Genomic DNA, 27,086 nt, shown 5'->3' with positions numbered 1-27,086 from the left:
CAGCCCACAGGAGCATCTGGTCGGCAAGTGGGGGCAGCTTAGGGAACATGCAGAGGGCTGGGGGATACTATGGGTGGAACAGAGGGTTGGGGGATGGGAGAGGGGGCTAACTGAGGAGGTGGGGGAGCCTAGGGGCAGGGACCAGGCCCAGAGCCAGGCGGCAGGGAGGGGCTTAGCCCCTGTCTGTCACTCAGTCACAAACAACTGGCTTTAATTTCCTGAGTGTCGCTGGCCTTTTCATTAGGACCAAACCTGTTGCAGATCTGCGGGGGGGGGGGGGGGGGGGGGGGGGCACCCATTCTCCCTTTCTAGGAATGTTGGTCAGACCCCTACTGGGGGCTCCCCCAGGAATTTGGATACTGGGGAGCAGTGTAAAGTTGGTAAGAAAAGCTGGGGGAGTATCAGCAGAATGGGGGTGGAGTGGGATGGGGAGGAAACAGGCCTGAGAGCTCAGCAAGGAACATTCTGGGGCTTTGTTCCCATGCCCTTGTGGCTAAGAGGAAGGTGGCTGGTTTTGCTGTGGAAGGAACGGGGGTGGGCACACTTCTGGCTGGGTGGAGAAGCCTGAGCATGAGTGGGTATAGATGTGTGCGTGACGGAGGAGTCAGGGGCTTGGGAGGAGAAGCTGTCTCTAGCCCTCTCCACTCTCTCTTGAGGATGGGGCAGGAGGGACCACCAGCCCAGCTGGGGATGGAAAAGGTGGGAGACAGGCAGTCCCAGTAGCTCAGTGGTTTAGTGCACCTTCAGCCCAGGGTATGATCCTGGAGACCCAGGATCGAGTCCCATGTCAGGCTTCCTGCATGGAGCCTGCTTCTCCCTCTGCCTGTGTCTGTCTGTCTCTGTGTGTGTGTGTGTGTCTCATGAATAAATAAATAAAATCTTAAAAAAAAAAAAAAGGAAAGGGTGGGAGAATTGCGAACCCCTCCCCGCTCCCCAACCTGGGACCAAGAAGATTCTCTGGCCAAGGTCAGCACTTGGAGAAGAGCCTCACCCCAACAGTGTTATTGTATCCGCTGCATCACAGAGTGTGTTGGCTGGGAGTCTTGTACAAATTAAACCCAGGCGAGGCTGGACACGGGGTCTCTGCCACTCAGCGGAGGGGCAGCAGTGTGGGCAGAACTTTTGGGGTGGGGGGGCGAGTGTAGAATAAAGGAGCTAGGAGTGGCTGGGCCCAGACAGTGGTGTCCCCTGGCCCCCAAGCCCTCAGCATTCAGTGTGGTGCAGCGTGAACTCAAGCATCCTGCCTCCTGGTCTGACCCTCAGTACAGAGGGGAATGTTCCGGTTTTGTCTATTTGCCTGGGTTCAGGGATCTAGCCCTTTTCAGATCTGGTAAGGCCTGGCTCAGATTCTCCCCACAGATTGCTGTTACAGCAGGGAACAGGGCTTCCAGCCAACTGGTAGACCGGGTCAGACATCTGGAAAGCAGGCAACTCCTGTCCTTTCAAGCCAGGGAAGGTGCCGGCAGAGAAGCCATAGTGATGTAAAGAAAGGGCTGGGGGCTGGCCTGGAAAGGAGGGCCTGGATGACCTCCAGGGCCAGCCCCCAGCCCTGCTGAACTGAGCAGGGTCAGAGCCTCAGGTGGGAGGAGGGCTGCCCTCTCCAGGGGAAATCACAGAGCAGGCGAGGGTCTGAGCGGCACCCAGGCAGCCAAGCAGCTCCTCTGTTGTTTTTGGCTCTGCTACCTGGTTCCCAGCTGCCAACGCTGTTCTCAGGGCTGGGCTGGGCACGCTGAGCCGGGCAGGCGAGCGGGAGGAGGTGAGGATGCACTGGCTGAGGACGTGTCCAGACCAAGTCCTGTCCCCTGAGAGAGGCCCCTGGCTCTGCTGGCCTCTTCAGGGGGCAGCGCGGAGGTGAGGGCAGCCGTCACACTCTTCTTGCTCTCTGACCTTGAGGTGCTTGCTTCTCGGTCACTGTGCTTTTGTGGCAGCACCCAGACTAGTGCTTCCTGCTGGTCTGGCAGAGGGCATCACCTCTTTCCCCATCCAGGCCACTGCCCATGTTTCTAGCCTGCTGCACTGACAGGCACCAACATCCCACTCCCCTTACTCTGGAGTCTTCCTGCTTTTGAGGGAACCTCCAAGGGTGAGGTGGGGAACCAATATCGCCGGCACTGTTGATGGTAGCTGCCAGCATCTGAAGCTGGATGGGCCTGGGCCTGAGCCTGGCCAGCTGTGGCCCCCACTTCCCCTCCTGAATGACCACCCCCCCTCCTGGCTGCACTGCTGGATGGAGAAGTCAGGCAGCCCTGTGACCTGCAGTTAAACTCCTCTTGGCTTTTATGAGTCAGAGACTAGGGCTAGACCCCTCTGCCACTCCCACCCCTTGCCCTGTACCAGTCCCTTAACCCCTGGCAGCCCAGGGCAGGGCGGGGAAGGCCAGGGCCATGACAAGTTTGGTGGGCTGAACACCTGGGTTTGCCAGGTACCTGGGGACAGTGGCCTGGCCTGGAAAAGATGAGCAGCTTGCAGCCTGACCCCAGACTTGTTCTGGGGAGCTCAGGCCATCTCCCAGATGCCTCCTCTCCTGCTCTCTGAGGGTGGGAAATTGAAGGAGCTCTGGGGTTCCAGGGAATCCCTCTCCCCATTGAGATGACTTGTACTTTCTGGCAGAAGAAAGAAATCAGCAGGGCTGCAGACTGGCTGGGGGATATGCTCCTTCTCTGACCTGAACTGCAGAGAGTGACCATGGGCCAGAGAAGCCAACTCCAGGATTGAAGAAGGAGTGAGAGGGAGGGAGCCAGGCAAGGTCCCAGAGACAAGACAGAGCAGGGGGTGTGTGTGCGCGGTACTGGGTAGGGCTCGAAAGAGGGCAGTGGACTCACTGTCCCCGGGAGCAGGGGCAGGATGACAGGCTGATGGCTTGGCCTCAGGGAGGAGGTCAGTCAGCTTGGGGAGGACTCCCCTTCTAGGCTCCTTGATGCTCCCAGTGCATCACACTTCCAGACCGGAGTACCCAGCCATGTGCCACCCCCTGCCTGGCTCCAGGGAGGAGGTCAGAGCCCCCAACCCAAGGGGCTTCTTCCTGCAGACTCAGGCCAAGCAAGCCAGACTTTCTTAGGGCCAGCAGGCCAGACTCCCTGGAGACAGAAGCAGAGGTGCAGGGGCAAAGTGAGGGAGGGCCCCAGCAACCAGATGCCGGGCCCCCACCCCCAACTCCCATCCTGAGGGGGCAGGGAATGAAGAGGGCGTGCAAGAGTTCAGTCTGGCCCCTTAGCAGGCTAGGGCCTTGTCCTCCCAATGACCCCCCCATCCCTGCCCCTCCTTGTAGCCGGCTGGAGAGATGGGCGGTGGGGGAGGCCCCAGACTGACCTAGCCCTAATGGCTTTCCCTGGACAGCACGAACAAAATGGGAAAAAGATGTGTGAGGTGGGAAGCTCTGATTTCCTTTCTCCTGTGGGCGCTAGCTCTGGGAAATGTTAGCTGTCAAAGAAAGAGAGACTCAACAGTCTCTGGCCTCCCTCTGCCCACTACCCCCGGTCCCACAAGGGCCCCCCAGCCTGCCAGGATTACAGAGGCACTGGGCTACTGCCAGTGAGCTTCCATCAGTCTGCCTTGACAAAACCCCACCTCCCTTGCCTGTGTCTCCTCCACGGACCCTGGGAAGACATCCAAGGGGGAGTTTGGCACTTGGGGATCCGCAGGGACATGTCCCTGGGAGATCAAAGGAGCCAGTCTGTGTCTCCTGGATTTTGTAGTCTCCCGCCTCCTAAACCCCAGAGCTCTGGGGTGGTCAGCCTCAGGATTTCAGGTATCCAAATGATCTGGACTTTTGCTGGGCCTGTCTTCCCTCCGAGCTCGCAGCAACTGGCCCAAAGAGGGAGTCGGCCTGGGTCCAGGACACTCGCAGGCCTTTCTCTGCTGCTTTTGAGTATTGTGGCCTCTGTGAACCAAATCCCCTCTTTTGAGCTCTGAGTTTGCCCAGGGAACTGGTGCCAAAGCTCGGAGGAGGTGCTCCCTGCCTTGGTGGGAGGGTGTGCATGGAGTGGGTCCTAGCCTGGGAGGAGGCCGCCAGAACACTCAGCCCTTTCTCCAAAGGCTCCTCCTGCAGCTCCACCCGCTCGCCCTCCAGGAAAGTTTCCCAGATCTACTCACTCTCCTGGCCCAGCCCAGAGCCCCAGCCCCAGCCTGAGCAAGCTGCCAGGCTGGATTATCTGCCTCTGCTCCCTCTCTGGGTCCCAGGGCAGGGGCAGTCCCCCTTCTTCCTGTGGTTATGGTTGGAACCCCTTCATGGAATCTTTCCAAAGAAGCGACCAAACAGGATTCCATAGGGTAGAAGGGAATGATGAGACTGACCCTTCCTTTGGGGAAGCTGCCTCTGGGTGCTGCTCAGAGCCCAGCCATGACAGAGGGGCCAGAGTGGCAGGTCCCGCCCAGAAAGGAGTTGCAGGACTCAGCCCAGTGCTTTGTGACAGTGGCCCCTGTGCTGCCTTGAATACAGCTGATTGCAAAGCTTTGTTCTTAAGCACTTCAGAATTGGATTTGGTTGAGCCTGGAAGATGACTAAAGTGTTTGTCTTTCCATGCCAAAATTTTAAAAATACCTCCTTTCTCTCTTCCTCTCCCCCTACCCCAACCTCTCTCAAAATCCGATTCCTCACATATATACCCCCCCCCTTTTTTTTTAAGATTTTATTTATTTATTCATGAGACACACAGAGAGAGAGAGGCACAGACACAGGCAGAGAGAGAAGCAGGCTCCATGCAGGGAGCCTGACGGGGTACTTGATCTTGGGACTCCAGGATCACACCCTGGGCTGAAGGCAGTGCTAAACTGCCGAGCCACCCAGGCTGCCCCATATATACCCTTTCAAAGAAAGCACAGAGTTGGTGGTGTCCCTGAGTGAGGGTAGGAAGCACACATACTAAAGAAAGCAAGCAAGCCTGCAGGTCAGCCCAGCCAAGTGGTGGGGACAAAGAGGACGGATGAGACCCGAGCAGGGGCTCTGAAGGCAGGGGCAGCCAGGTGGGGCAGCCAGGGGCAGCCCGGGGCCTTGGGAGGAAGCCTGGCTCACCAAGTCACCAAATGTCCCTTACCCATTTTATCACTGCCAGAAAGAGATCTCTCCATGTGACTGCCCAGATGCTACAGCCAATCCCCACCCCTGACCACACTAGGTCCTGACCTTCGAGGGTGCAAGCGCTCCCTGAGCGCTCTGTTATGGGTGGGCCATGCGTACAGAGCTCAGATGAGAATTCAAAGGTCGAAACATCAACCTTGCTTTAAACATTTGCTCTGGGATGCCTGGCCATCTCAGTTGGAAGAGTGTGAGACTCCTGATCTTGGGGTTGTGGTTTGAGCCCCATGTTGGATGTAGAGCTACTAAAGAAAATAAATGAAATGAAATAAAATAAACATTTGCTTGGGATCAACCACACTAAAGATCATGCTTGTGTGGGAAGGTAATCTGTCCCAAATTAGGCCACTTACCACCTCGGCTGCCAGGGCTCCTGTCACCTCTTGCCTAGACAGAGCCAGAGCTCCATGGTTCTCTCTGTCCTCCTTCTCTCCTTTCTCAGCAGCCCAAGGGTTAGGGGAGGGAGGATCCTTTACACCTTAAGTCAGTTCAAACCACTCCTTTGCTCAAAACCCTGCAATGCCTGGCATTTTGTGCAGATAGAAGCCAAGCCTTTACTGCTCTAAAGGCTCCGTATTTCCTGCTTACACCTCCCCTGCTCACTGATCCCATTCCTACCACTTTTCCCTTGGCTCACTCCACTTGAGACACTGGCCTTGCTGCTCCTGAATATACCAAGTGTACTCCGGCCTCAGTGCCTTTGCACTTCACACTTTCTCTGGAATGTTCTTCCCCAGATACTTACATGACAGATTTCCTCACTGTTTTCAGGCCTCTGCTCACATGTCCTGTCCTCAGAGAGGTCTTCTTTAAATAGCCCATCTAGTCTCATGTCCACATCTACCTGCCTACCTCCTCATTGTCCTTCATAGCACTCATCAGCCCCCATTGCAAGGGAAGCCCAAGTAGGTTTTGCAGGCTAACAACAGTGTCTGGCAATGGTTGGTACTTGATAACCGTTTCTGGAACAGATGAATGAAAGGTAGGTAAGCAAATGATATCAGCTCAAATCAGTGACTATGAGGCTGAAAGAAATAATTGATTGTGCCTTTCATTAGTACTGATTCTTTTTATTATTTATTTATTTATTTATTTATTTATTTTTAAATTTTTTTTTATTTTTATTTATGATAGTCACACAGATAGAGAGAGAAGCAGAGACACAGGCAGAGGGAGAAGCAGGCTCCATGCACCGGGAGCCCGACGTGGGATTCGATCCCGGGTCTCCAGGATCACACCCTGGGCCAAAGGCAGGCGCTAAACGCTGCGCCACCCAGGGATCCCTATTTATTTATTTTTAAAGTTTTTTTTTTTTTAAGATTTTACCTATTCATTCATGAAAGACACACACAGAGAGAGGCTGAGGCACAGGCAGAGGGAGAAGGAGGCTCCATGTAGGGAGCCTGACGTGGGACTCGATCCCGGAGCTCCAGGATCACGCCCTGGGCTGAAGCCCGAGCTAAACCGCTGAGCCCCCCGGGCTGCCCATATTTTTAAAGATTTTATTTATTTATTCATGAGAGACACAGAGAGAAAGAGGCAGAGACACAGGCAGAGGGAGAAGCAGGCTCCATGCTGGGAGCCTGACGTGGGACTCGATTCTGGGTCTCCAGGATCACACCCTGGGCTGAAGGTGGTGCTAAACCACTGAGCCACTTGGACGGACCTGGTTCTTTTTTTTTTTTTTTTTTTTTTAAGATTACTTATTTATTTGAAGGAGGGTTAAAGTGTATGTGCACACACTCTGGTGGAGGAGGGGGTGGAGGAGGGAGAACCAGACTGCCTGCTGAGCAGGGAGCCCCATGTGGAACTTGATCCCAGGACTCTGAGATCATGACCTGAGCTGAAGGCAAATGCCCAACCGACTGAGCCACCCAGGCACCCCAGTACTTCTGTTCTTGATTTAATCGTCTATTTACTGTCCTTGATAGGCTCATAAAAGAGGCGCTCTGACAAAAATCAAGTCTGCAAACAAGGGCGGCCCTGCCCCAGCTGGGAGAGGCCAGGACTCTTCATGCTTCTCAGTAGCACTCAGCCTCCTCCTCAGAAAGGCAATGTGTTCATTGCTGCGCATGCCCAGGGCACTGCAGATCTGGCCCAGGCTCCCCCTTCCAGGTCTCCAAGGTCAGGCTGGCCACTGGGAGGAGGGTCCCTGACCCTCACTCAACAGCTTAGCCTCTCAAGGCTGCAAGTCCAAGGACTCCAGCACACCTCATCCTCCCAACCGTGGAAGCTCTCCCCTTCTAGATTTGCGCTGCCAGGTGAAAAAGACCTGCTTGCAGCACCACCGCAAACTCAGGTCCATCTGCATCAGCTCATTTTCCCTTCTCCGTGGCTGCTCCTTTTTTTTAAATGTTTTTTTTTTTAATTTTTATTTACTTATGATAGTCACAGAGAGAGAGAGAGAGAGAGAGAGAGAGAGAGAGAGAGAGGCAGAGACATAGGCAGAGGGAGAAGCAGGCTCCATGCACCAGGAGCCCGACATGGGATTCTATCCCGGGTCTCCAGGATCGTGCCCTGGGCCAAAGGCAGGTGCTAAACCGCTGCGCCACCCAGGGATCCCCCCCTCTACTCAGATTTAACGAACAATCGGGTGCTGCCCAGAAACATACTCGTCTGCCCCATCCCTTCCTCCTTCCCTTTGGACCTAGAAGACAAGGGTCCCCATTGCTGGCCAAGGTCAAGCTCATCCCCCCAATCTCTTGGGACCCACTATAGCGGCCACCTCCTCTGCCACGTGGTTGACGGCTTTGCCAGCAGCCTCCTCAGACCCCTCATTCCCATGTGGTCCTCATGGGCCCCTCTTCAGAGCCCCTGGAGAGCGGTGCACACCACCTCTCTCCCTTTTCACCTCCAATATATTCTGCAACCCGCCTCGGGTGAGCTTCTGCTGCCCTCTGCCCCCACCGCAGACACTGCTCAGATGAAAGGCACCAAATTCATACAAAAACAGAGCCTTTCCTTGGCTCTCATGCTGCTGGCCCGCTCCGTTGTGTCTGATACTGTCCCTCCCCCCTGGAGAGCCTCTTGGGTTGCCCTCTGGCCCACCTGGTAGCCTCCCTCAGGCTGCCCTCCAGGGTGGATCCCAAGCCTCTCCTCTTGGCCTTGCGCTCTCCTGCATGCACCTTCATATGGAAAGGCCTCCTCCCCATCCAAGGTTCCCCCCCTGCTGCCTGGCAGTCTCTGAGCCATCAGTCCCAGGTCTCTCACTCAGTATCTTCAGGCAGCTCCAAGGCACCCCAGAGTCAGCTTCCTGGGAAACCACTCTTCTGCCCATCACTCTCTGTCCTGGTGAACGACATCACTGCTGCTTATCCTCCGCAGGTCAGAAGTATCAAGACTGTCTTTAATCGTCCTGCTCTGACCTCTAGGTCTTCAGTAGCTCCTACCTCCCCATGGTGTTCATGTGCATCCTCTCACCTCCGTGATCCAGGCCTCCCTCCATCATTGCTTACCCGGGTTATTCAGACAGAACTCATCTCCTGGCTCTTCTCCAATCTGGCTTCCATCTGACTGCCAACATTATGGTCCTAAAACACAAAGGTGATCATGTCACTCCCCTGCTTGAAATTGCACAGTGGTCCTGGCTGGCCCTTGCCACAGCAAACTGAAATTAGTGAGCTGGCTTCCCTTTTCCAGACTGTAACAACTAGTGGACGAAGGGCAAGCCACCTCCAGCATCGCACAGCGCCAGGCATACAGCAGGTGCTTAATCAGTGTCTGATGATTCCAAAGGTGGAATCAGGGCGTGGCTCTGTCAGCTTTGTGAGCAACGCTCCCACTGCAGATGGTGGATGCTCGTGGATGCACCTGGCACACTTCGTACCTAGGTATTTGTCTCTGGACTCTCGCTCCTGTGCTTCGGGACAAGTTCCTCATCACAGCACTGTTGAGCTTTCCTATTGTCTACTACAATCATTTGTTAACCTAGGAATCAAATGACTCCTACTTGCAGCCATGCTATAGCCACCAGTAGAGGGAGAGCAGCGCCATCCCTTGGAACTCCTACAGCCACTCCCCTTCCCGTTGAGAATCACTTGGTTAAATGACATTTCACACTGTCCAGATGACCTCTGGCAGTATACATTTTTCATGCGCCTTGCTCCTTCCTGAGCTCACCTGCAGAGGGGTCTCTGAATCACAACACATCCTTCTACCGTGAAGAGAAGCATGCGTTTCATTGTGCGCCTGCTCCATCCGAAGGACCCGCATTCAGGCAAAAGACTTGTTTGGGATTCAGGCGGCCACCCTTGGAGGAAGCCAGGGCAGAGGGGCAGAGAAGGAAGGGAACTGGAGTAGAGGGGGCCCCAGGCAGCCTTGTGGGGTGAGCTGGGCTCTGACCAGGAAGAGTGATGAGAATAAACAGTAAGGAAATGGTTGCAAGGTCCTCTGGCCAGGTTCTTCCCAGAGTAGAAGACCACTCCTTCAGGCCCCGCATCGAGACCAGGTGCCCTTCAGGACATAGGCAGCGAGTGGGGCATCAGAGCCGCCTGCTATCTACCAAGATGCACACAAAGCCATCTCTTGCAGCTGACACGTACCCTCAAAGCTGACCTTGAGATTTTCCTGGGTATCTCCCAGTTTACTAATTATGATGTAACTCAGACTTGCTTTCGCAAGTATTCCTAGTTTTGGGTGTGGCCTTCTTCCATTATTCCCACCTAGAGGTGTGTGAGGGCACTTGGCACCTCTGAAGTGTCATGGACATTCCTTATGTCATGCTCAGCAGGAACCAACTTGCTCACAGCTCAGCAGCTGCCTGTGCAAGCAGATCCTGCAGCGCAGGACAGGACAGCAAGACCGAGGTCGGTTTGGCTGTAGGAAACTCCCTTCTCCCACCTGCCATGACTGTAACTCTGCCCCTGGAGCCAAACCAGCCTCTCAAGACGGCATAGTCGTGGTGCATATGTGGAAGCTGCATTTTCCCAAGCCACAGTGCACATGGTGATCCCAGACACAAGGTCAGACCTGTGACTCACCTTCCCAAGACGAGGGCGTGTGCCACCAAGGAAGAGCTGGCAGGACCAACCAGGCTGGTGTTACCGAGCACCCTTCCTTCCCTCCCACATGCCCACTCTGAATCATTCTGCTGGTCACACACCCACTGTGTGAATATGTTTGCGTGGTTTGGGCCATCATTTTTGGTTTGCTCAGCTTGTGGTAGGGATGAGGAGAAGGCAACAGAGTACTTGGGCTACATACAAAGGCTTGGTCAGTGCTTCTTGAGGACTTCCAGCAAGAGAGCCCAGTTAGTGCTATCCACAGAGATCCGGGAACCCTTCACAGCATCATAGCCCCATTAGGCCTTATGACAAGATTTTTTTTTTTTTTAAGATTTATTTATTTATTCAGAGAGAGAGAGAGAGAGAGGCAGAGACACAGGCAGAGGAACAAGCAGGCTCCATGGAGGAAGCCTGATGCAGAACCCGATCCCAGACCTCCAGGATCATACCCCGGGATGCAGGCAGCGCTAAACCGCTGTGCCACCAGGGCTGCCCAAGATTTTTTTTTTCCCAAGTAAGCTCTATGCCCAATGTGGGGCTTGAACTCACAACTCCAGAGATCAAGAACTGTGTGCTCTACTTGAGCCAGCCAGGCGCCCCTCCTCGTAAACACTTTTTAGCGTAACGTTAAACAACAACAAACAGCACACAATTGTTTTTCCATTATAAAAATTTATCAAGGGAATAATTTGAGTCTTTAGAGATTTGGTTTAATAAAGTAAAAGACTAAAACCCATGAAAACACTTTAAGTTCTTTTTAAACCTACCAAGTGAGATCTAAATTAAGTTAATCCTCTATGACTTTAGGAAAGACACCGCTTTCCTAAATCAGAAAAGTTGATTTCCAAGTCACGCTCTCTTACCTCTACTGCGTAACCCAGAGGAGAACTGAACCTCTCACCAGGGATGGCTCCTCGGGAGGTCAGAGTGGCAAGGACAAGCAGTATGCCCCCACAAACTAGGTGGAGACTGAGACAAAAGCTGAGTCTGTGATTCGCAGCACAATCATCCAACCAGGGTCCTTCTCAGAGTGACACAAGGTGCTGCTAATTACTTGAGAACAAAAGGCATAAAATGGGACACCCTGGCGATAAGGCAGTTTGGGAAACTACACTTCCCAGTATGCCCTGCCCCTTGAAGGTCAGAAGGCCTGCTGGAGCCAGCACCCTGGGACCCAAGGTTAGCACCACTGAAGAGGTAAACAGTATACGGCTGCTTCTGACATGGAGGCTTCCTCCTTCCGCGGAACACTTAGCCAGACACACAACACCTGAGGGGAAATTTCAATGAATATTAAGCCTGGGGTGGAGCCTCTCTCTCCCTCACAGCTTGAGCTTGTGAAGAGGTGGAGCTGGTAGAGCTGTCCACTGGTCCATGGCCCGGTTTCTCCTGGGTGTGGTGCCGCCTCTGTATCCCCACATCACAGCGCCCCCACTGCTATTAGTCCTTTGGGGGATTCTGGGCCAGGTGCTGTTCCCACTCGACTTCAACCAACTTGTACAGCTCCATGGTGGCCTGAGCATCTTCCACGGAGGAATGTCCACTTTTCCCAACCTGAATACAGAAGAGAGTAGCATGAAGCCACAAGAGACTATTTCTTTCCTTCCCAACTGGCTCTCCCCAGCCCCCCCAAATGCTGCTGCTGCTGCAGAGTTAGTGGGCCACTGCCGGAGACCTCTGAGGGTTCAACTCCTATGCACTGTCTGCCTCAGACCTTTCTGTGGACCATACACACCACGCTGTTCTGCACCCTGCAAACACAACAACCAGATCACAGACAGGCATTGTGAGTCTCGCACCTTCCCCACAACCTCAACCACTCTCTACAAACGTGTGCCCACCCTCCTGCCAGGCAGGACACCTTTCTCTGAGAGCAAACCTGTCGCCCACACAAGAGATCCTGGCATCCACTTTGCGGACTTTCAGAAGCACTATGTGCGGGATGCCTGGGTGGCTCAGGGGTTGAGCATCTGCCTTTGGCTCAGGGTGTGATCCTGGAGTCCAGGGATCGAGACCCACATCAGGCTCCCTGCATGAAGCCTGCTTCTCCCTCTTCCTGTGTCTCTGCCTTTCTCTCTGTCTCTCATAAATAAATAAACAAATAAACAAATAAATAAATAAATAAATAAATAAAATCTTTTTTTTTTTTTTTTTTTTTTTTAAAGAAGCTTTCTTTTCTCAGTTAGGGTTTTGCCAGCACTTGAAGACTTCCCCCCTTCCAAGCACACTCTGGGACATTCTGTGAGGTAGAAAGCAGGAACTGTTACCCTACACACTGGGCCCTTTTGCTAAAGCTCTTCCCATCAGAGCAGCCCACCTTCATCTACCTCCAGAGCAATTTCGGGGCCAGTGCCTGCAGCAAGAAGGGCCCCCCAGCATCCAAGCCGGGGGCCTGACAGCATCTGGGGAGACACTACCTGGATGTCCCGGTTTAGAAGCTTCTTGGTGAGACTCTTCAGAGACATAGTGGCATTCTCTGGGCAGTCAGCCTTCCGGTTGAGGGGGGGAATGTGGGAGGTGTCACGGGTGAGGGACTTGGGGTGGAAGTACTGAAGGGCTTTGAAGTCGTTGTGGATGGCGTGGCCCACCACTATCTTCCCTGTGAGTATCTTCAAGATCTGAAATAGGAGCGGAAAAGGCAGTGGTGAGGAGGCAGCAAAGGTAGAAGAGCCCCTCTATCTTGAAAGTCCAATGTGGTCATAGATCCTGTCAAGCTCTTTGCACCATGTGCTCACCTACCTCGACCTCTCCCACAACGTTTCTTCCATCTGAGATTCACCTCCAGGTGATGAGCAGCTGTTACTGTGGTGTAACCTGGTTTGGACTCCTATCACCAATGGCTCCTTATCTTCTCATTAATTTGCCCCAGTCCCAAATCACACTCATGTGTCAGATGTTTGCTAACCAGTTCAGTTCTGGCTTGCTATGTGAAGTTCTCTAACCATTACCATATTCTGGTCTTAGACATAAGGGTTGAACCAATGGAGTCAAAGATGGGCTTCAGGGAGATAAAAGAAACCTCAAATCATATGCCAATAGTTACATATATGGTGCTTGGGAAGGAGTGTCTCTGATTTTCATCAGACTCTGGAAGGACCTATAAGTTATAAAAGCTTAAGAATCACCTGTAGACTCAGGCTGCAGAGGCAATCAGTCAAGCAACCCAGAAAATCAGCTCTACAGCTCCTCCCACTCACTCACCAGCTGCTCAGGAACCTCATTCACACTAGTCTCAGGACCAGGTCACCTCACCATTTCAGGATCTCAAAGCATGAGGGCATGCAACCAAAAAGACAACCAAGAATAAGGCACAAGCTCTCAAGGCTATTCCCCAAGAGGGCTCCAAACAGGTTGTGAACAAAAGCCACAGTCCTACAATCCGTGCAGAGCCAGCAGGAACCCCCTGGAAGGGGCCAGACCATCTCAACGTACCCATCTCACACCCTGGCATGGGCACTGGGGAATCCATTTATGACGAAAACTCAATGGGAGCCCAATTGATGAGGTTCCTGCTTGCTCCTAACAGCACCTTCAGTTTACTGTCCACCAACACCTCTACTGCACATTAATTCACATCCAGCCCTCATTCAAGCTGCGCAGATTCTAGATCTCAGACCCATCCCACCTTCTGCCTCTCCCAGCCCTGCTCACTGGTGGCCTGTGGCACACCTCTCAAGTACCTGCTAAAACTCAGCACCTTTGCCTCTGATGAAGCACCTCCAACTACCAGGGAGTGAAAAGAATTAGTGGAACAAAGCATGTCCCAAGAAGACTAAGAATGTGAAGTTGAAAAGACAAAAATACGGACCATGGGCGCCCTCTGGAGGCCTCAGAAGACCAGCTGGCTTCCCCTCCACCTCCTCCCTGTGCCTCCCAGGTTCGCCTTCCTTTTCCTGTCCTTCTGTGATGCTCCCAGGGTCCAGCATGGGGCTACCACAAAGAAGTTTGCTCATGACTGAGGTGAGAGCCCGACACGCAACCCCTCCGCTTCAGGCTACCTGTCCCAAGAATACAAACCACCTAGCTCCTGCCACCAACACTTCCCACACTTGCTTGGGAACCCTCTCCACCTCTTTGTTCTCAACCCCAAACTATATCTCTACAAGGCACTCCCAAATTGAGCCCATTCCCTCGCCATTCACACCTGCTACTCTGCCCTGTGGTGCTGCTAGTCCTCTAGGTTCCTAGTTTCCCAGGGGAACTCCTTTGGGGAGTTCAGGTCGGTCTCTGCTAACTCGCTTCAGCACAGCTGTTAACTGTGTAACTTTCTGGGCTTTCACCATGCCTGCCCCCTTCATCTGGCAGTCCACTCCCACTTCCCTCCTCCAAACTTCTTTGGCGCCTTCTAGGGCGATATCCTCTGCTGAAAAGGGATCTGCACCTCAGCGCAGCCACCTTGCTGCTCCTGTCGTACCCCATGCCTCTCACCTGGCCCCGTGCAACCTTGAAGGGTGTAGCATTCACCATGTGCTGCTTCCGGATGCCACTCCACCTGGTCCGGTAGTCCACGATGTGGCAGGGCGGAAGGATGTACTCGTCATAGAGCACATCTCCATGGTAGTTGACAATGCTACATCGAGCCAGGGAACTGACATGCCCCTTGGGTCCCGTGCCCACCATTTCACAGTCAATGGCCACCATCTTCTTCGGTGTTTTCTGGATTGTTCCAGAGCACTTATTGTCTGAATGAGACTGGATGGAATTCTGTGGGGCATTCTTCTGAGTAGGATTCTTCTGTGGGCCCTTCTTGTGGGGGCGAGTTGGGTGGCTCCTAATCTTTGGAAGGGCACTCTGGAACTCCCCCAGCAAATCTACTTTAGCCAAAGCAGAGCCAGCCTTCTGTGGAGGGGCAGGTGTCAGCCACGGCACTGCAGTCTTCTTGTCCAGGGACTGCTCTGGTCCACTGCTGGAGGCAACTGCCTTCTTTTTTGGAAGGGGAGAAACCTTCCAAGTGCCATCCACCTTAGGAGTCTCCCCTTTCTTCGTAGGTTCTGAATGTAGCTTAGGTGTCTTGCTCGGGGGCTGGTTCTTCTTATTCAGAAAGCCCCTCCGTTCCAAGAGCCGCCGCTTCTTGACGAATTTTCGGTGCTTGGCATTCCCCTCTAAAGCTTTTTTAGGGGGAGGTTCCCCAAAATCCAGATTGAGAAGCAGGGTAGACATAAGGACAGTGGATGGCGGGAAAGCAGTTGGGAAGAGTGGCTTACTGATGACAGCACGACAGAGGACTCATCCTCTGCTGAATCCCACGGGCCCACATCTGGAGGTCTGTAGCACACCCTGGGAAAGAAAGGGAGCCTGATCACAGAGCCTTCAGGCCTGGGAAACAAGACCCGTCTGCGTGGGCTGCAGGTTGGAAAGGCATCCGAGCGACTGCCCAGAGTGGGAACGAATCTGTAACGTGGAGGGATGTCAGGGGCACCGTGTGAGCCAGGAGGGCCTCGGTTGTGGCGCGGCCCCATAATGCACCAGCTGTAGGGCCTAGGAAGGGTCACTGGCACTCTCCAGAGCTCAGTCCCATTCGGAAGCCGAGCTGGAAAGCCGGAGCGGGGGCTGCATCGCCCGCCCGGGGAGAGCGGCTGAGCGCGCTTGCCGGCAATCGGGGCCGGCCCCCGGGGCCGCCGGTCACCCTCCGCCGGTGCCGCGCCCCAGCCCTGCTCCCGAGACAGGCCCCCTGACCACATGTAGCCGCCCAGGGAACCCAGGCCGAGGGGTCCCCGCCCAGGAGAGCGCCCCCGACGCTCACACCTACCTCCCGGCAGACGCCGCTACGAGCGGAAGCGCCCGGCGCCGGATGCGGAAGTGGGCGCGCGGCGGCGAGGCCCGGGCCGGCAGGCGCGCGGGTTGGACCGCGTCGGGGGCCGGCGTGCGCGCGCCCGCAGCGCCCCCGCCTCCGGGAGCGAGGCCAGGGAGTCTGAGTGCGTGAGCAGCGGCAGGGGAGGCGGCTGCGGTGGCGGCGTGGGGGGCGGCGGGGGCGGGATGCGCTCCCCGGCCCCTCTAGCCCCGTGGAGGTACAACTCGAAGGTGGGACGGCCGCGCCCCGCGGGAAACGCCGCACGCGGGGCCAGCCTCACTTCCGGAGAAGGAGGGAAATGCGCGGGGAAGGGCGAGCCGGGACGCCGCGTCTCGCTTCTGTGACGTGCTGCGCGGTGCTCCGCCCCCCGGGGGCGCCCCCTCCGCGCCGCGTCGCGACCTGTGACGTCAGGGGCGCGTCCCGTCTTCCGCGCCTGCCGACGGCGGGGGAAGGGGTCCCCGCGTGGGGACTGGCTCCGGCGCTCTCTCCGCTCAGCGCGCCCCGCTCCCGACGCCGCCGCCTGCCCCCGGGATGCCCGGCGTCTCGGCGCGCGGCCTCTCTCTGGAGCAGAGGAGGCAGCTGGCTGTGAACCTCACCCGCGTGCTGGCGCGCTACCGCTCCATCGTGGACGCCTACATCATCGTGAGGCCCCGGGGGTGTGGGCGGGTGCGCCCGGCGGGCGGAGAATCTGGGGCGCAGGCTTCCGACCTCTCTTCCCTGCGTCTCAGCCTAGTGTCTGTGCGAGAGAGGGTTAGAGCCGTCTCCCCCCGCCCCGTACCTGTTAACATTCCTAGTACACAGGTAGTTTTTCTTACCGTCCCAAGTCCACGGTCAAAGTGTGGACCACAGAGCCCTGCCGGGAACGTGCGAGGTGCTTCTTCACCCGAGCTTTGAGTCAATCCTTGGCTCAGCTTTGTAAGGGACAGTGAGAGCTCCGGAGGCCGACAGACCAGCTGCCTCCTTTACTGGGCCAGCCTTAGGCGTCTGAAGAAACTCCGCCTAGCCCGGGTTTCTCAGCTGCCATGGTAATCCCCGTCGGAGGGCTCCCCTCAAGAGTAAATGCGCTGATGTATGAGTGGCACCAGCGTCCACTGACTGTCAGCCCCCAGACCCAGAAGCATCCTTGGTCCAGCTCTCTCCTTCATTGATGTACGCGCCGGCCCTTCCCGGGGCTCTGTCTCCAGAATAGATAACCAGACTCACCCCTGTGTTTCCATCCCCATTGATGCCACCAGGGACTAAGCCACCATCCTCTGCTCCTGGACCATTTCCTAACTAACCTCTGTGTCCACTTCTTCTCCATGACATTTCTTCACAAAGCAGCCTGATTGAGCTCTTTCAAATGTAAATCTGGAGTGATATAAGTTAGTCGGAGAAAAATAGTTATCATATAGTCTCACTCATGTGGAACATAAGAAATAGTGAAAGGGACTATAAGGGAAGCGGGGGAACTGAGTGGGGAGAAATTAGGAAGACAAACCATGAGAGACTCCTGACTCTGAGAAACTAACCAAGGGTTGCAGAAGGGGAGGTGGGGGGGGAATGGGGTAACTGGGTGAGGGGCACTGAGGGCACTGTGGTGGGATAAGCACTGGGTGCTGTATTATATGTTGGCAAACTGAATTTAAATTAAAAATAAATGAATAAATAAAAATGTAAATCTGATCACAGGCGCCTGGCTGGGTCGGTCAGTGGCAGAGTAGTAAAGTTTGAGTCTCATGTTGGGTGTAAAGTCTACTTAAAAAAAAGTAAATCTGATCAAGATAGTGCCTTGCTTTCTAGGTGCTTTGATCAAATCTTAATTCCTTACCGTTACCTAGAAGGCGCTGCATGACCCATCCCCATCCCCTGCTGCCTTTTTTTTTCTTAAGATTTTATGTATTTATTTATAAGAGACATGGAGGGACTCCATCCCAGGACCCCAGGATCATGACCTAAGCTGAAGGCAGATGCTCAACCACTGAGCCAGGCAGGCGTCCCCCCTGCTGCCTCGTGAAGTCTGACACGAGCTTCTCCCATGTTCATTCTGCTGCTCCTACACTGGCCTGATTTTTGTGCTACAAACATGGCGGGTACCTGGGCCTTTGCAGTTACTTGTGTGCCTGGAGGGTTTTCTTCCACAGGAAGGCAGTAGAGCAGAGTGGTTAGGAGCAAGAACTAGAGTCCAGTTGGTTTCAGATCCCAGCTTTGCTGCTTACTAGCTTTTTGAGTTGAAAGAGTTAGTTGCTGTGTGTCAGTCTCCTTATTTGTAAAATGGGAGAGAAGATAGTACTTATCTAATAGGGTTGTTTGAGGATTAAATGCATTGACACATGGAAAATGTTTTGGACAGTGCATAGCATATTAAAATATTTTCTAAGTATTTGCTATTTAGCTGAACTTTTTAATTTTTTTTTTAAGATTTTATTTATTGGGCAGCCCCAGTGGCTCAGCGGTTTAGCGCGGAGCTCCGGGATCACGCCCTGGGCTGAAGGCCGCGCTAAACCCGGCTCCCTATGGCTGAAATTAGGTATACAATGTAACGATCTGATATTTGTGTATATTGCAAAATAATTGCCACAGTGAGTATAGTTGACATTGGTCACCTCTAAAGTTAGGTTTGCTCTGGGATAAGAACTTTTAAAATCTACTCTTCAGGAACTTTCAGATATGCAGTACAGTGTTATTAGCTATAGTCATCTTGCTGCACATTACATCTGTGTGATGTGTTTATTTTATAAATGGCAGTTTGTACTTTTTGACTTCTCCCCGGCCCAGCTGCATTTCCCTAGCTGCCCCACGTCTGGCAGCCACTGACTGACCTTTCTTAACCTGCTGGTGTGTGCTCATCATCACATCTCAGCTCAGGTGCCAGCTGCTCAGACAGGTCTTCCCTCCTTCCTCTCCAAAGTAGTGCTCTCTCAAACTTCATGTGTTACTGTTTCGTTAGTGTCTTATTGTCTATGTAGCATTCAATGTTGCCTGAAGTTTGTTTTAATGTAAACTTTGTGAGAGCAAGAATTCTCTCTGGTTCCTTGTTGTATCAGTTGTTGTATCATCTGAGCCCAAACTAGAGCTTGCTGTGTAACCAAAGCTCCAGAATTGGTGTTGAATGAATGAATGAATAAAAATGCATTATTATATCCAATATCTGACATATAAAGTGTTCAGTGCATATACTGGTAGATTGTTAAATGGCGATGTGCTAACACCACAGGTCTGTCACTGCGGTGTTGGGGATCCAGATGGGACACTGTCCCTGCCCTTAGGTTCAGTTGAATGGAGAAAACACACATAGCAGGGAAGGTGCTGCAAGGAGAGGTATGTCCACAGAGTCCTTTGGTCCCCGAGGAGGGAGGGGGAGGCAGAACAGGCTTCAGAGAGAGGTGACTGGGTTGGGCAGGAGGCACCTGCTGACTGCAGCCAGCCAGGCCCTGTGTCCAGAGGGGCAGGGAGGAGTGGGGAGAGCAGTGGCTAATTGACTGCTTCTCTACCTGCCTTTGGCCCAGGATGCCATCCTGGAGTCCCGGGATCGAGTCCCGCATCGGGCTCCCGGCATGGAGCCTGCTTCTCCCTCTGCCTGTGTCTCTGCCTCTCTCTATGTCTATCATGAATAAATAAATAAATAAATAAATAAATAAATAAATAAATAAATAAATAAGTAAGTAAGTAAGTAAGTAAGTAAGTAAGTAAGTAAGTAAATCTTTTTTTTTAAAAGGAATTGACTGCTTCTCCCCTTCTCCTGCAGGAATTCTTTACAGACAACTTGTGGGGCACACTCCCTTGCTCATGGCAGGAAGCGCTGGATGGACTGAACCCACCACAGCTGGCCACGCAGCTGCTGGGGATGCCTGGGGAAGGGGAAGTGGTCAGGTATGGGCAAGAGGGGCCCCGTGCTGGGGGACTCAGACTCAGAGTCCCCCTGGAGCTTCCTGAATTGTAAACTGGCACAGTTAGGATGTAATAGAGCTATTCACTGGGGCTGGCCTATCTCAGGTACAGGTCGGTGTGGCCACTTTCCCTGCTGGCCCTGAAGTCTACAGCCTGTGCCCTGGCCTTTACCCGGACACCTGGGTTTCAGACTCCTTCGGAGTTCCTGGAGAACCCCAGCCAGAGCTCCCGGCTGACAGCTCCCTTCCGGAAACACGTCAGGCCTAAGAAGCAGCATGAGATCCGGAGGCTGGGGGAGGTGAGACGACTGGCACTGAGGGGCCACCCCCTCGATGCTGTGTTTTATATGTCCGTCATTTGATGGGTTGGTTGGTGGCTGTATCTTCTTGTCTTGCCCCTCCAGAGCGTGCTCAGGGCTTCAACACGTAGCTCTTCTCGGTGCTGAGTAGTAAACCACCTGAGCCTGGGGGCAGCACCCTTCCTCTTGGTTTCCATATCTACCGTCTCTTCTGTGGCCCTCTGTCCATCTTCCTCTACCCTCTGCAGCTCCTCCACCCTCATTATGGGTGTTTGCTCTGGGAGCCAGCAGCCAGTGGCCAGGAGAGCTTTGTTCCCTCCTCTTGTAGCTGGTGAAGAAGCTGAGTGACCTCACGGGCTGCACCCAGGTTGTGGATATAGGTTCAGGCCAGGTGAGTCAGACCCCTGATAGTTTGAGTTGTGGGGATAGAAAGCTGGAGGCAGATGCTGAGGAGTCGTGGAAGTCAGGGTAGATGAGCCTTTTGGGGCCCAGAGCCTCAAGTGTTCAGGGAGGCTAGGGAGGCTGCCAGTGGAGGGAACACTGAGTGGGGCTGTCTTCACCCTCCCTCTTGTGACTGCAGGGCCATCTCTCCCGGTTCATGTCCCTGGGGCTGGGGCTGCTGGTGAAGAGCATTGAGGGGGACCAGAGGCTGGTGCAGAGAGCCCAGCGCCTGGACCAGGAGCTCCTGCAGGCTCTGGAGAAGGAAGAGAAGAGGCACCCACAGGTAGGCCAGCTTCTGCAGCCGGGGCTGTAGGGGAGGGTCTGGTTGGCTGGAATCGGGCACCAAGGCTGGACTCACTCTTCAGTTTCTGAGGTTGAGGTGGTGGTCTCTAACCTAACTCTGCTGCCCCTTGCCCATGGGCTCTCTTTCACCAGAGCCTTCTCACATCTTTTTTTTTTTTTTTTTTTTTTTAAGATTTTATTTATTTATTCATGAGAAACACAGAGAGAGAGAGAGGCAGAGACACAGTCAGAGGGACACAGGCACAGGCTCCCTGCATGGAGCCTGATGTTGGGACTCGATCCCAGGTCTCCAGGATCAGGCCCTGGGCTGAAGGCAGTGCTAAACTGCTGAGCCACCAGGTTTCCCCGCCTCCTCACATCTTAAAGGCACTTTCTAGTTACCAAGTACTTTGCACACTGGTGTGTACTTCCAGCCACGTGCGAGGTGGCTGGTAAGGTACCAGGCTTCTGACAGAGGAGGGAGCCAGAACACAGAGAGGTTTGGGGTTTGTGATAAGCCCAGAGTTCAGCCTGTCCCCTGATTCAAGGCCCAGCTCTCCCATTCTCCAGCTTCTCTCCTGGGGAAGGAATGCAGGGGACATGTCCCTTCCTATGACCTGACATGGCCCAGGGACAGCAGATGGACTTCCCACCTGCCTGTGTTCTTTCCTGCCTCACAGGTGGTCCAAGCCAGCCCTCGATACTCCCCACACCACGTGGTTAGGTGGGTAGAGCCTATGGCTCTGTGTGAAGAGCTTCTGCTTCCCCTGGACACCTCACCTCAGAGCAGGGCCCGTTTGCTGCTGACAGGCCTGCATGCCTGCGGGGATCTGAGCGTTACCTTGCTGAGGCACTTCTCCTGTCCTCAAGTGGTGGCCCTGGCTTCGGTGGGCTGCTGCTACATGAAGTTGAGTGACCCTGGTGGCTACCCACTGAGTCAATGGGTGGCTGGGCTGCCTGGCCATGAGCTGCCTTACAGGCTGCGGGAAGGAGCCTGCCATGCCCTGGAGGAATATGCAGAGCGGCTGCAGAAATCAGGCCCTGGCCTCCGAACCCACTGCTACCGGGCAGCACTGGAGACCGTCATCCGGGGTGCCCAGCCCGAGCTGCGTCGGCCAGGCGTGCAGGGGATCCCCAGGATCCACGAGCTGAAGATTGAAGAGTGAGGCTGGGGGCGGGGATGACGAGGGGACATCACCAACTGCAGGTCTGATGCCCCTCCCACCTTCACTTGTCAGTTTATCCTGAAGGACATTCTAGATGTGCCTAGGGGGTTGATTTTTGAAGTCTCAGGGGCAGCTCCTCAACATTTCTTTAGGAAGGCAGTTTTTTATCAGACAACTCTATCAGATTTCTTAATTGCTAAAAAATGGCTGAATAGTCGGACAGATCTAGCTGAAAGTAAATTTTGCGATTAATTTGCTATCGGACAGACAGCTCACAGCCAGGGAAACATCTGAAGATGCGCAGTAGGTAGCACACGGAGCAAAGTTCCAGCTGGGTTAGGGAAGCAGTTTTGAGTGGGAGGCGGAGGTTCCTAAAAGCAAACTGATTGCTGTCTGTGGCTGACCCCACAGATACGTGCGGCGGGGACTCCGGCGGGTGGGGCTGGATCCTCAGCTGCCACTGAATCTGGCTGCCCTTCAGGCCCACCAGGCCCAGGAGAACCGAGTGGTGGCCTTCTTCAGCCTGGCCTTGCTTCTGGCCCCACTGGTAGAGACGCTGATTCTGCTGGACCGGCTGCTCTATGTTCAGGAGCAGGGTAAGGGTGGCTACCAACTCCCACACCTGCTGGGTAGCCTGGGTTCCTCCCTGGTCGGGGGTGGTGGCCAAGAGGGCTGGTCAGTGCACATTCCCATTCATCAGGCCCACATCCATGAGCTACATGTTAAGCCAGAACCCCCACATTCCTGGTAGAGAACTAGGTCTCCCTAGATAGCCTGAGGCCTCCCCTGGGAGGCAAGGAGAAGGGCTATGCATAGGCTAGGCAAGGAGCATCTGAGTGGAGTTTGAGAGCGGCCCTGCCTTTCTCCTAGGCTTCTATGCTGAGCTCCTGCCGATCTTCAGTCCTGCACTCTCACCCAGAAACCTGGTTCTGGTGGCTACCAAGAGGCCTCTGGGTGAAGCCTTCTCTCTTCTGGAGATGGAAGACAGCTGACAAACCCTCTCTGAAACCACCCAGCCACCACACTTGCCCAAAGAACCAGCATTCTACGTTCCTGGAATTCTGGTTTCTCTGTGTGATAACATCATGCTATGTAAAAATTTATTTTTAATTTATTAAACAAGTGAAATATTTATTTCCCTGCCATTTCTAGTCAGTGTAAGAAAACACAGACGTGCACCAACCCCTACTGAGTCGTAGAGTTGCCACAGCTGGACCACCCACACCTATAGACATAGACACGGACAGTCTCTCTCCCACAACCTGCAGGCCTGGCCCCCCTGGAAGCTGGCTAATTTCCATCCAGGCTCTATCACTGTGTGAAGACCAACATCTCTTGCGTCAGTCCCAGAAGCCAGTGCACTGTGGTTAGGGGTGCCAGGCTACCAGAGGATGGGGAGGCTGCACCCAGGGGACGACTCCTGGCTCTTTGCTGGTGTCTGCAGCAGGAGTGGCCTGTCCTTCAGGGCTAGAAGAAGAGGGAGGAGTGCTCTCCCAGGCTCAATACCAGTAGACTTTCTTGTGTCTTCGCGTCTCCTGGATCCCCATGGCCTCCATCACCTCTTCCTCCAGTGTCTTTAAACGGGGCACATAGGTTCTTTCGAGAGCATCTTCCACTGATGTGTCTTTGGGGCCATCTGTCGAGCCAGAGGAAAGAAGATGGGCGGGAGGGCTTCTTCACCTCCCTCCCTCTCCTCCCCCCAGCCCACCTTCCTGCCCCTCCCCCAGCCTTACCAGTCCACGTTTCAGGGACAATGCCATCAGCTCTGGGAAAATCAGGTTTGGGGATAATTCTTCCCGATCTTGAGGAGACGCGTACCCGCTCACCTGCCTCCGTGAACCTCCATTCCACCTCAGTGGGCTTCCTGGTGGATGTAAAAGAGAAATCCAGCCTGAGAACCCGGTCTTCCTGCTGCATTTCACCCCAAAAAGTCAATGGCTGAAAACATGAAGGTCACCATCTTGTTGCTGTTCCATCTCTAACCCGGGTGACCTGTAGGGGTCACATCCATGAGACAGATGGCCCCTCTCAACTTCAAAACATCCGACCCACCATTCCTTTTGGAATGCATTGGTATGCATGACCAACACCTACGCAGACTCGCAGAGGGGAGCCCTCTGGCCAGAGCCCCTGTGTTTACCTGTCCACGGGATCCACCAATTTGACCTGGTGGTGAAGCAAGGGAGCTTCACTAGGGATCATGGTTCCCCGGGACTCGGCGGTCTTGCCAACATAGCGGTAATGCTGTCCGAAAGAGAGGGGACGTGAAAACCAAGGACTGTGACAGGGCCTGCCTCCCACAGCTAGCACTCGGCCCCAGTGAACAGCAGCACGGTCGGCTGTCCACCACCCTTGCAGCTAGTCTCCCTTCCCTCCTTCCCTGGCTGCTCTTCACGCAGAGTGACATGGGACGGGCTTCCTGAGCACCCCATCCTCTCTCCACTCACTGTATTCAGGCCCTCCAGGACCACCCAGTTGCGCTGCCGGATGACTTGCACCACTTTGCCTTGCTTCCCAGCATCTTTGCCTTCTAGGATCTCCACCTGCGGGAAGACATGTGGGTCGAGGAGGGGACCTCTGCCCCGGGAGACCCCCACCACTCTGCCCCATCCAAGGCTCTCACTGTGTCCCCACAGAACAGATGCCAGTCTTCATCAGAGATGGGTTCCACAGCCACCCGGCGCCGCCTGGTCCCTGGAGGATTCTTCCTCCTGTCTGCGAGAGAACCTGGGCGGCTCATCCCATAGCGGTAGTCTCGGGGCAGAGTGACCTTGGATGCGAAGGCCAGCAGGGCAGAGAGACGCATGGCTGGAGGCCGTGAGGAATCCTCTGGCCAGGGAAAATCCAGAAACCTTCCTAGTCAGCTTTCAAGAAGACAGACAGAGGGGCACCTGGCCAGCTCAGTCGGGAGAGCATGTGAGTCTTAATCTCAGGGTCCTGAGTTCAAGCCCCACACATTGAGTGTGGAGCCTGCTGAAAAAAAAAAAAAAAAAAAAAAAAAAAAAAACAAATAAGATTAAAAAACAAACCCCCAGAATAGACGGATAGAGACATGTGGGCAAAGATGCAAGGAAAGACTTAACAGAAGTTAAGTGACTTGTCTGTGATCATAAAGCTACTATATGAGAACTGACGTTCAAACCCACACATATCTGACTTCAAGGTCCAAAAAGTTCCCTGAGGCCAGAGACCATACCATGCCATCTAGTTCCAGCCCTGAACTGAGACCTGCCCTGAACCAAAGGCAGACGCTCAACCGCTGAGCCACCCAGGTGCCGCTGAATCTGGATTTCCATTCAGGTCCTGATCTCAGGGTTGTGAGATCAGCCCTGCTTTGGACTTCAAGTTCAGCGGAGAGAGATTCCTGCCCGCCCCCTCCCCCAGGCACTCTAAGAAATACATAAATCTTTTTTTAAAAAGGGAAAAAATGGGGCAGCCCCGGTGGCCCAGCGGTTTAGCACTGCCTTCGGCCCGGTGCGTGATCCTGGAGACTCGGGATCCAGTCCCACGTCGAGCTCCCTGCATGGAGCCTGCTTCTCTGCCTGTGTCTCTGCCTCTCTCTGTGTCTCTCATGAATGAATAAAATCTTAAAAAAGAAAAAAGGAAAAAGGAGGGGGGGAATGGAGCAGGGATCGTTAATGTTATTTTACAGCTAAGCACAGAGTCTCACTTAAAAGTGCAAATAAAGTGCACTCCTGTGGCACAAGGAGCGCACGGAGCCACGGAGACCTGGATGCCCACCTGCTCAGCATCTTCCTCTGGGACCCAGGGCAACTTAACGCCTGGGCTAGTTTTGTCATCCTTGAAACTTTACGGGGTTGTTGGTGTCCTTCAAACTACTTCTAATATTTTAACAAAGTACAGAATAATGCGAATAGTATTGTGCCGTTTAGGCAAATTAAAAAAAAAAAACATACATATCCTGGCACAGGCTTTAAACATTTACGCAAAGGAAAGAGCCCCAGGACTTGTTCCAGGCAAAGGAACTGTTTGGGGGCGCGGTTCCTTTCACGACATTTGTTTACAGGTTCCAACTATGCACACTGGGATAAAAAGAAAAGAAACCAAGTGGTTTATCTGAACCGTCGGATCATTTTTCTATTTTTTTTATTTATTTTTATTGATTTATGATAGTCACAGAGAGAGAGAGAGGCAGGAACACAGGCAGAGGGAGAAGCAGGCTCCATGCACCGGGAGCCCGATGTGGGATTCGATCTCGGGTCTCCAGGATCGCGCCCTGGGCCAAAGGCAGGCGCCAAACCGCTGCGCCACCCAGGGATCCCCATTTTTCTATTTCTTCACGTGGAAAAAAAGTTGCCAACGTCCTGCCAACCAACGGCGGCCTCGGGGTTCCCAAGCGCACCGGGTACCCGCTTCAGAGCGCAGATCGGCCGACCCCGACGCTGGGGGTAAGCGGCAGGTGCGAGCACCAGGCCAGCCCGTGGACGACGGAGCCCCGGGAGCTAGTCACCAGCGTCCCGGCCAGGACGCCCGCGGGGTCGCTGCTCGGCCGCGCGCGGTGCAGCCCCGGGGGGCGGGGGGGCCCCCAGGATCCGGCCCTCCGCGCCCACACACCTCGGAGGGGCTGTCCTCGGGAAGCCCGTCCCGCCCGCCCCCGGCCCCAGCAGTCCTCAGCACCCACCGGCTCCAAGCAGCTGACCGAGCCACGGCCCGGGCAAACCAAGATCTTCCCCGCCCCCAGTGCCCGGGCGAGCCCGACGAGGTCAGGACCGCGGGCGCCGGACGCTCACCTCCGCTTCCCGCCGCGCCGCCGCGCCGCCCGCACATGCGCCCTGAGCCTGCCGCCCCTGTCCCTCGGCTTTCTGGGAAATGGGAGTCCAAATGCGGAGCTGACGCGCAAATCAACCTCGCTCTGCAAGCTGGGAGTTGTAGTCCGTCCGTCACTATGAGGCGAGCTGGAAACAGGAAATTTGGTCGGGTAGGAAATCAGGCAGCGTAAGAACACCGAGAGGCACGTCGGGAGTTGAAGGCCGGGAAGGCTAGGCTGCGGCGCCGGGCAAGTCCCCGCACGCGCTCTGCCGAGGGCCGCTGGAAATTGTAGTTTCCAGAGAGGAAGTCTCCATTTTCTAGAGGATTGTGGCTTGCTATTGGAAACACAGGGCCTCCCTTTCCAGGCTGGGCTGCGGACGGTCCTCTCCCC

The 27,086-nt window shown here is 54.4% G+C and overlaps 3 protein-coding genes across 15 annotated transcripts; 1 reads left to right on the top strand and 2 right to left on the bottom strand.

Annotated features, from left to right (window-relative positions):
• Positions 1-299: 299 nt before the first annotated feature.
• ISG20L2 (interferon stimulated exonuclease gene 20 like 2) lies at positions 300-15,954 on the bottom strand. Of its 4 annotated transcripts, none has more exons than XR_008664228.1 (5): positions 15,827-15,954; positions 14,506-15,354; positions 12,495-12,695; positions 10,941-11,631; positions 300-8,604 (listed from the first exon to the last, which is right to left on the bottom strand). XR_008664228.1 is itself a non-coding variant. In XM_055323658.1 (5 exons), exons 2-4 carry the CDS (start codon positions 15,235-15,237, stop codon positions 8,539-8,541), a joined length of 999 nt encoding a protein of 332 aa, XP_055179633.1. In that variant the 5' UTR covers positions 15,238-15,354; positions 15,827-15,954; the 3' UTR covers positions 300-6,036; positions 8,530-8,538. The 4 variants fall into 4 exon arrangements, 3 of the variants coding, with proteins under 3 accessions (XP_055179633.1, XP_055179632.1, XP_055179631.1); XM_055323658.1 differs by lacking the exon at positions 10,941-11,631 and having other exon boundaries at positions 300-6,036; positions 8,530-8,604; XM_055323657.1 differs by lacking the exon at positions 10,941-11,631.
• Positions 15,869-23,057, top strand: METTL25B (methyltransferase like 25B). Of its 7 annotated transcripts, none has more exons than XM_055323652.1 (8): positions 15,869-15,992; positions 19,596-19,720; positions 19,929-20,036; positions 20,365-20,427; positions 20,617-20,760; positions 21,440-21,921; positions 22,337-22,521; positions 22,796-23,057. In XM_055323652.1, the coding sequence occupies exons 1-8, from the start codon at positions 15,869-15,871 to the stop codon at positions 22,915-22,917; spliced, it is 1,353 nt and encodes a 450-aa protein (XP_055179627.1). In that variant the 3' UTR covers positions 22,918-23,057. The 7 variants fall into 7 exon arrangements, with proteins under 7 accessions (XP_055179627.1, XP_055179629.1, XP_055179623.1 ...); XM_055323654.1 differs by lacking the exon at positions 15,869-15,992 and adding an exon at positions 16,036-16,085; XM_055323648.1 differs by lacking the exon at positions 15,869-15,992 and adding an exon at positions 16,093-16,510 and having other exon boundaries at positions 19,844-20,036.
• On the bottom strand, positions 23,015-26,789 carry MRPL24 (mitochondrial ribosomal protein L24). 4 transcript variants are annotated; one of them, XM_055323660.1, is made up of 6 exons: positions 26,677-26,789; positions 24,549-24,898; positions 24,373-24,468; positions 24,066-24,169; positions 23,659-23,789; positions 23,015-23,561 (listed from the first exon to the last, which is right to left on the bottom strand). In XM_055323660.1, exons 2-6 carry the CDS (start codon positions 24,729-24,731, stop codon positions 23,425-23,427), a joined length of 651 nt encoding a protein of 216 aa, XP_055179635.1. In that variant the 5' UTR covers positions 24,732-24,898; positions 26,677-26,789; the 3' UTR covers positions 23,015-23,424. The 4 variants fall into 4 exon arrangements, with proteins under 4 accessions (XP_055179635.1, XP_055179636.1, XP_055179637.1 ...); XM_055323661.1 differs by having other exon boundaries at positions 24,549-24,895; XM_055323662.1 differs by having other exon boundaries at positions 24,549-24,895; positions 26,568-26,686.
• Positions 26,790-27,086: the final 297 nt, after the last annotated feature.

Source organism: Nyctereutes procyonoides, unplaced genomic scaffold (assembly GCF_905146905.1).
Source record: "Nyctereutes procyonoides isolate TBG_1078 unplaced genomic scaffold, NYPRO_anot_genome, whole genome shotgun sequence".
Classification (NCBI taxonomy): Eukaryota; Metazoa; Chordata; class Mammalia; order Carnivora; family Canidae; genus Nyctereutes; species Nyctereutes procyonoides.
The sequence above is the reverse complement of the archived record's forward strand: the minus strand, read 5'-3'. Positions and strand labels throughout refer to the sequence as shown.